The 9,248-nt window shown below is 35.7% G+C and overlaps 1 protein-coding gene across 1 annotated transcript in view; it reads right to left on the bottom strand.

Annotated features, from left to right (window-relative positions):
* Positions 1-9,248, bottom strand: part of RSBN1L (round spermatid basic protein 1-like) — an 88,975-nt gene that overhangs the window by 14,816 nt on the left and 64,911 nt on the right. Inside the window, exons 4-5 of the mRNA XM_010848095.1 lie at positions 5,685-5,822; positions 1,588-1,730 (exon numbers count right to left, since the gene is read on the bottom strand). Of these exons, the coding sequence (XP_010846397.1) occupies positions 1,588-1,730; positions 5,685-5,822 (281 nt within the window). The remainder of the gene's footprint in view (positions 1-1,587; positions 1,731-5,684; positions 5,823-9,248) is intronic.

Genomic DNA, 9,248 nt, shown 5'->3' with positions numbered 1-9,248 from the left:
TTTGGGGGCTCCAAAATCACTGCAGACGGTGACTGCAGCCATGAAATTAAAAGACGCTTACTGCTTGGAAGGAAACTTATGACCAACCTAGATAGCATATTCAAAAGCAGAGACATTACTTTGCCAACAAAGGTCCATCTAGTCAAGGCTATGGTTTTTCCTGTGGTCATGTATGGATGTGAGAGTTGGACTGCGAAGAAAGCTGAGCGCTGAAGAATTGATGGTTTTGAACTGTGGTGTTGGAGAAGACTCTTAAAAGTCCCCTGGACTGCAAGGAGATCCAAACAGTCCATCCTAAAGGAGACTAGTCCTGGGTGTTCAATGGAAAGACTGGTGCTAAAGCTGAAACTCCAATACTTTGGCCACCTCATGCAAAAAGCTGACTCATTGGAAAAGACCCTGATGCTCTGAGGGATTGGGGGCAGGAGGAGAAGGGGACGACAGAGGATGAGATGGCTGGTTGGCATCACTGACTCGATGGACGTGAGTCTGAGTGAACTCCGGGAGCTGGTGATGGACAGGGAGGCCTGGCACGCTGCGATTCATGGGGTCGCAAAGAGTCTGACACGACTGAGCGACTGAACTGAAGTGAATATACGATTGACTACCTAGGGCCTATTTATCTATTGGGTTTTTTTTTTTTTCCCCACATTTTTCTTCTCATTTAGAAATGCTCTTTGTATATTATCTTTAGTCTGTCACGTTACAAATATCCAGTTTTGAGCTTTGTTGTGTTGATGTCTTTTTTCTCACAATAGTATCACCATTACATTCTTGCATCTTTGTTTAGGAAGGTCTCTCTTAAGCTTTTTATTCTGATATTTTTATTCTTTTTTTACTTATTATGTTCAAGTCCCTTACTTGCTATATAACACTGGGGTTATGGCTTGGTTTCCCTTCAAATGGACTTCCAATTATGCCAGCATTATTCATTAAATAAACTTTTTTTTCCCATTTATCTTTTTTTAAGTTCCCATTATACTTTGATCTATTTGTGTACTCTATCCTATTCCAGTGATCTTTTTGACCTTTATGGTAATTTTTAACGTTGAGTAAGATGAGGTCCCCCCTCACATGTATCTTCTCTTTCACAGCTTTCTAGACTATTTGCTGACTTTGTTATTCCATATGAATTTTAAAATTATTTTATCCAGTGCTGGAAGTGTGAGTCCAAATGAATCCTAAAATTCTAAAGGACTACCATTTGTATTCAATTCAGAGTACAGATCTAAACATCTGCTTAGATCTTTTTTTATATTCTCCATAGATGTTTTATTTTCTTAAAATATTATTTAAATTTGTTTCTGAATATTTATTCAATTTATTCCAATACAGGTTATAATGTCCCTGTTGTGAATGACATTTTTTCCCATCTCTGGTTACAACTTGTCATTTGCCTGTATTTTTCATGTTTTATTTATATTTGATATTTATAAGAAATTATATCAGCATGGATAACCATTTTTGAATTTACATTTCAATTATGCTCTAAACTTTCCCTATCTTCTTCCTCCAACTTTAAACAAATGCATACATAACAATGTATAACCACTCATTCCCAGCAATAAACATTTGTATCCAACATACCTTTTCCTTTTGAAAGGTGACTTTGGCATGTCAGCCACAGGGATCATCTGTTCTCCCGGGCGCACCCACATGATGGGACCATCATCACTATCTTTCCGACTCTCTAATTTTAAACTAGATAGTGTCCCCCAGGGCAGTGTACACTAGAGGCAAATAATGACATAGAAATCGATTATTTTTTAAAACGAATCTTCAAATATACATTAAAGACTACTGTGTCCTTCACAAAATTTCATATATACATTTGAATTAGGTACCTGTTTTAAATATATTTCTATATATTCATAAGTTTGCCTTCAAAATATTCTATTTCAGATACATCAAGAGAGTAATTATTCTTGGATGGTTTCCCCCACTTCTCCAATTCTGCAAGAGGTATGATTCACTGTATTCATCATTTGTTACTCTTTTTACCAAATATATGGGTCATATTGTTAAGCAGGAAGTTAAGCATGAGCACAAGGGGTGGCCTGGCTGAAAGGGATACAAGCTGATCTCTAAAACCCATACTCTTGCCTGGAAAATCCCATGGATGGAGGAGCCTGGTAGGCAGCAGTCCATGGGGTCGCTAAGAGTTGGACATGACTGAGCGACTTCGCTTTCACTTTTCACTTTCACGCACTGGAGAAGGAAATGGCAACCCACTCCAGTGTTCTTGCCTGGAGAATCCCAGGGACAGGGGAGCCTGGTGGCTGCCGTCTATGGGGTCGCACAGAGTTGGACACAACTGAAGTGACTTAGCATAGCATAGCATAGCATAGACACACATAGGCGAGTGTACAGATATGCTACAAAATTAACCAGAGACTTTTCCAACTCCTGCACATGGGCACTAGGCCCACAGTGGATACAAAATAACCACAGGGTCTTCCCCAAGTAATCTTAGGCAGTTAGGAGCTCATTAAGGGTTCATAAAAATACTATATCTGATTTTAAGGGACTGAATTTTAGAAAGATATCAACAACACAGCCCACTGTTATATGACTTGCAATTGTCAATCGGCCTTGCGTTGTGTTGTATGCCCATTTGCATTCCCTTTCATTGATTGGTGGTGAGTACAAGCCCTATTTTGCAGAGGGCATAACCCAAAGGAAGAAACTGGAAGTATAAAAAGGGGGAACCCAGATGGAAAAGGAAGACTCCTTTGGGGTGGGCCTGCTCTCATGGTTTGGGGGTGTCTGTCTAATAAAAGATCTGCCTGCTTGAGCTGAACTGAGCTGTAACTTGTCAGTTGTCTTAAACCCTTTACTCAGTCTTTGCAAATTTTTGTTGCGACGAGGCAAGAACCAAGGAAGAAAAATAAACCAACCTGACAATATAATGTTAACAAATTGGCAAAATAAGCAAGTTATCTTCCATGACAATCTATAAAAATGACCAACTGAGTTTTAAAAAATGGATACCTCAGATAAAAGAGGGCTACCTCTTTGAGTAGTTAAAACCTAACAGAACAAAGAGGAAAACTAAACCAAAATTAAAATTTATTTCTATGTAGTAGTTTCTTGAAGAGGTTGCTGGTCTAAAACCAGGGATTAAAATCTTTGAAAACAGGAGCAACCGAGAAATGACCAAGAGTCACTGTCCACTGAATGGTGAAAAAATGGGTATTTATAAACTTTACCCCCCTTTTCAAAAAGGGGAGGTTGTCAAATTACATCTCTCCAGAAAGAATGCATTTATTTAGCTCATTTACTTTTAAAATTAAAATCTGAAATATAAATATTTAAATGATTTTTTTCTTCTTTATTTCTTAAATTATGAAAGTATGATAACATTTACAGGAGACTTAGAAAATACAGAACAAAGTTACATATAGTTCTAGTATATATTACAGTTTTTTAAGTAAATAAAGATTTTTAGTTGTAGTTTCAATATCAAACTCTCAAAAATTAATAAAATTAATAGACAGAAAAGTAGAAGAATACAGGAGACCTGAAAAGCACCATGAACCAATTCAAAATAATTAAGATTTATTGAATTTTCACACAACGAGATACAAATCCTATTCAAGTTCCCACAGACTATATAAACCAGGAGAAACTGGAACATATCCCAAGACATAAAACAGTGCAAAAATTTCATCATCTGAAAGTATTGAAATCATACATAATCTGTTCTCTTATCACTGTGGAATTATGTTAGAAATCAGTATCAAAAGATATCTGAAAATAACTCACATATTTTCAAGTACAATGTGATATTTACCAAGAGAAATCTTTGACTTACCATTGGAAAAGCCTCAATAAAGTTAAAAGATGGTGATTATAGGAAAAAGAGCATTTAAGTGAGAAATTAACATCAAACATACTTTTAAAAACCCATCTATTTGGAAATTAAGCATCCACTTTTAAATGACAGGTGTATCTAAGAAGCCATAACAAGGAAAATTAGAAAACATCTGTAACAAAATAAAAATGAAAAAAAGAATTTATCAGAATTTGCTGCATGCAGCGGTAGCTGCTCAATGCAATTAAATATGATGTGGACTCTTAAAAATAACGCATGAAAACAAATAATGGACACTAGCTTAAAATGTTCTGAAATTTGAACAAAATCTGTACTTTAGTTAAAAAAAACTGTATCGCATGTTAATTTCCTGTTTTCCAGATGCACAATTGAATTATCTTGTAATTTTTTTGTCAAATATAAATGCCCAGGCATTTTTTCCCCCCTTCTCCAAAGTTCCAAATGTGATTCTAATGAAGCAGCCATATTTAAAAACAATAGTATGATGATCTTTAATTTTTATTTAGCTTGTTTCACTTTTTCTATTTCACATTTGGTGCTCCCATTTCAGTTTATGTTTCTAAACTATGTATATATATATTTTAGAAAACTTATGAATTTTTGCTTAACTAAAAGTTTCATGGCATTTTGGTTCCACTTGTTTGACTAAGTATGAATAGAATGCTAGGTCTAATTTATAGTCACTCAAAACTCTGATATAGTTCCATTTATTCTAGCATCTTGCATTGCAGCTACAAGTCTAGAAAGCTTATTATCTTAAGAAATTTTTAAAAATAAATTTGAACGAGGCTTGAAACTTCTAATTCAATTCTGAGAATATAAAGGAAATGCTATGTTGTAAAAGAAATGATGGTATTTTTAAAATACCACTCAAATGCAACCAAATTCCATGTCCCTAGCTGGGAGAAACAGACAAGGAACCAATGGTTTAAAAGGAACAAAAAAGGAAATAAAAGGAAAATGGAGTAGGATGAAAAAGGAAAAGATATATATACACACATAGGCTAGAAAATTGAGTGAGAAGTTAAAAAGACAGAGCGAGAGAGAGAAATGTTCTACAGAATATGTAGCAAGTATTAGAGATAAACTAATCTTGTCACACTTTGACCTCTGAATTACTGATTAAATAACTGACCTAACTACATAGTTCAGAGATTTTTCTCTCAATAGGACAGTGCTAGCAGCCCATAAGAAGAAATATTTTCTGGAATGTAGGAACTGCTGGGAAAAGAAAGAAAAAGGAAGAAAGGGAGGAAAAAATAAAGGAGGAAGGGAAAAAAGGAAGGGAGGAAAGGAAGAAAGAAAACAGAATCCGGCTCAAAATCATTTAAAGAATTTAAAGCGGTCTTAAAGCTGCATTGTTTAAATACCTTATTTTATTGATGAGGACACTGAAGCCCAGAAAGTTTAACTGGTTTGCCCAACCCAGCTAGGATCTCCAAAGCCGAAATACAGTTATACAACTTGCCAGGCCAGTTTTCCACACACCCAAACTGTCACTCCCCAGTTGCAAACACTGTGGGAAGCATCTATCCTGTACTTCTTAAATCCTCTGGCACTCAAGTTTATAAAAAGGTGATAAACCAATGGAACTTATTTTCCTAAAGTGGCAGCTACAGGCAAGTATTATTTTCTGATCTACCACTCAGCTTTGCTATTAGAATTAGTACCTGAGAGTTACACACACACACACACAAGAATTACTTTTAGTTTCTCACCTCTTCTTCCCTTCCTGCCAAATCAACTGAAATCAAAAATTTTATAATTCTGAAGAAGCCATGATTTGAATCACTTGTAGCATGAAAGTTAACACCCATGACTTAGACTGCTTCACATTGTTTTCTCTTACTTTTAAAAATGGTGAATCTTCCAACATGTCAAGGAACTCAGGGAAGTAATCTCCCACTTCTTCATCAACTGCTCCCACCAAGCTGATTTGTCTCATTGGGCCAGCTCTATAAGTACCGTGAGAATATGTTCTTTTTACCTGAAGGATATGGATTTAATTACATTAAACATAAGACAATTCCTGTTACCACTGCATAATCCTAAATTATGTATGCTGTCTCAGATTTTTAAAACAAAATGTGAGGCAAGCAAAATAAAACAAAAAAGCCTGTTACAAACAGTAAAACAAACAACAAAAAAAAATCTACACAAAATTGAGGCATTTTACCTTCTCTAGTTATTACTACACACTGCTTATGAAAACAGAGTTGAGATAAACAGCATACTTCCCGACAATATAGTTCCTCCTTTCAACAGTTTATTATTTGATCTATAATGCTACTGAAATTATATTCAAAAGTTCCTATACCTATATTTTCCTAAATGGTTCATACCTTTTTGTTAGAATTTTCAAAAACAGACCCTCTGAAAACAGTGCATTTAACCATCATCAGTACTTTGTATGTCAAAAAGGAATTATGTTCCTTTCTAGATCTCAGCTTATTAATCTAAGATTCAGTTTATACTTCTCTGATGAAAACCTACTAGAGCTGGAGAACCAAAAGTCCTAGGCTCCAAATCTACATTTGCTATCTACCAGTTATGCTGGTAGAAATCAGTTAAATTCCTTCAGTTTTAGTTTCTTTAACTGGAAAGACTGATCTCAGATTTCTAAAGAAAACAGTAATTATGTAAAGCCACCTGTACAGTGTAAGCAAATGGTTATCATTCAAATTTAAACCAAAATAAAAGAGGCTATACCTCAAGAATCATTGGTCCTAAATTTCACAAGTACATCCAGACCTTACAGAGAACCCTCACATGCTAAAGCTAGTAAACACAAGTATCTTTAAAGCAAAACAAATTCCTTTCATAAATAAACATCTTTTTCTCTGGATTAGCCTTTATGGCCACTAACTTTAGGGAAATAACACTGTCTCAGTTTACCTGGGTCTATTCCAGTTTTAAAATGTGAAGTCCCATACACCAGGTAAATCTAGATGAGTAAATTTTCATCACATCAGGGACACAGACTCTAAAATATGTTCAGATCACAAGATGAATCCCTACACCCGCAGCTGGTAAACACATTATGTATCAAAGTATCTAAGCCCCCACCTACATCAAAAACGGGACAATTAAAGTTCTATCTTAACAGAATATTTGACTAAAACACTAGATAATTTTATTTTTTAGAATAATAAGCAAACCGGTGTTATCAATGATACATTATTTCCTTAATAAGTTCATTTACCAGAATTTCAAAGTTAAGTTTTCATGAAGTGCCATAAATTCACTTCTCAGAAATATAAAACGTTACCCAAATTCTTCAAGTTACAAAAAAAAAAAAAAAAGCTGGGGTCTGTGTGCCCATTTTGTACTCATGGTCTGATCTTTCTCCTGCCTCCCAAAAGTTCCTAGCATCTCCAATACTGACAGAACTGAAAGTGAGTATCTGACGTTACAACAATATTTAGGCTCTAGATGTTTAGATATACTAACAGTACCACAAAAGTAAAATTAATCAGTTATGCATTTCTGTAATGCAGTCTAACAAAGCTAAAAATATCAACTTAAAATTTAGCAAAATTATCAGGATTGGTATCAATTTTGTTAGCTGATTCTGAGATCGTGGCTTCAGTACTGGATCTGCAAATGAGCATGATTTTCTGAGAGACTGATTAAAATTAAAAGACTTGTATTAAAATTCATAAATACCTCACTGAAATCAAATACCTTCTGTTGTTAAACACAAGTTTTCAAGTGCTTTGAAATGTATCATTTGATTTACAAGACATATTTGAGAGGCAGGATTTACACTTCACACAATTAAGTTAATTTTCTGTGATTCAAACATCTTCGTCTTGTGTAAATTTCGATTACTGTCTAAACTGTTAACCAGTTCTAGAAAACCCAGAATCCAGTCTTTGCCATCCATCTGGGTCATTCTACTGTATCACAGTATCAACAATGATCAAATTAATGATTTGCGCAGTGACTCAATTATCAACGAATTAACTTGAAGAAGGAGGAATTTCCAGTGAGAGAATCCTTCTGCAACACAACTGAATATAAGACCTCTTACAAGGAAACGGGTACTTTTAACATACTCTTAAAACAAAAGTCAAATGAATGGATGGCCTGCTGGACTCTTTTCTTTCCAAGAGAGTATATGTAAGAATACACACATTCAGACCTGGAATACATACACTAGACCATTCAGGTATGACCTAAATAAAATCCCTTCTGTTTCTACGGTGAAAGTGAGAAATAGATTTAAGGGACTAGATCTGACAGACAGAGTGCCTGATGAATTATGGACAGATGTTCATGACATTGTACAGGAGACAGGGATCAAGACCATTCCCAAGAAAAAGAAATGCAAAAGAGCAAAATGGCTGTCTGAGAAGGCCTTGCAAATAGCTGTGAAAAGAAGAGAAGCAAAAGGCAAAGGAGAAAACTAAAGATATACCCATTTGAATGCAGAGTTCCAAAGAATAGCAAGGAGAGATAAGAAAGCCTTCCTCAGTGATCAGTGCATAGAAACAGAGGAAAACAATAGAATGGGAAAGATTAAAGATCTCTTCAAGAAAATTAGAGATACCAAGGGAACATTTCATGCAAAGATGGGCTCGATAAAGGACAGAAATGGTATGGACCTAACAGAAGCAGAAGATATTAAGAAGAGGTGGCAAGAATACACAGAAGAACTGTACAAAAGGGATCTTCATGACCCAGATGATCACGATGGTGTTATCACTCACCTAGAGCCAGAAATCCTGGAATGTGAAGTTAAGTGGACCTTAGGAAGCATCACTACGAACAAAGATAGTGGAGGAGATAGAATTCCAGTTGAGCTATTTCAAATCCTAAAAGATGATGCTGTCAAAGTGCTGCACTCCATATGCCAGCAAATTTGGAAAACTCAGCAGTGGCCACAGGACTGGAAAAGGTCAGTTTTCATTCCAATCCCTAAGAAAGGCAATGCCAAAGAATGCTCAAACTACTGCACAATTGCACTCATCTCACATGCTGGTAAAGTAATGCTCAAAATTCTCCAAGCCAGGCCTCAACAATACATGAGCCAAGAACTTCTAGATGTTCAAGATGGTTTTAGAAAAGGCAGAGGAACCAGAGATCAAACTGCCAACATTCAGTGAATCATCAAAAAAGCAAGAGAGTTCTAGGAAAACTTCTATTTCTGCTTTATTGACTATGCCAAAGCCTTCACTGTGACAATCACAATAAACTGTGGAAAATTCTGAAAGAGATGGGAATACCAGACCACCTGACCTTCCTCTTGAGAAATCTGTATGCAGGTCAGGAAGCAACAGTTAGAACTGGACATGGAACAACAGACTGGTTCCAAATAGGAAAAGGAGCACGTCAAGGCTGGATATTGTCACCCTGCTTATTTAACTTATATGCAGAATACATCATGAGAAACGCTGGGCTGGAAGAAGCA

The sequence above is a fragment of the Bison bison genome, unplaced genomic scaffold, assembly GCF_000754665.1.
Source record: "Bison bison bison isolate TAMUID 2011002044 unplaced genomic scaffold, Bison_UMD1.0 scf7180017864260, whole genome shotgun sequence".
NCBI classification, from domain to species: Eukaryota; Metazoa; Chordata; class Mammalia; order Artiodactyla; family Bovidae; genus Bison; species Bison bison.
This window is presented reverse-complemented; position numbering and strand designations above follow the sequence as displayed.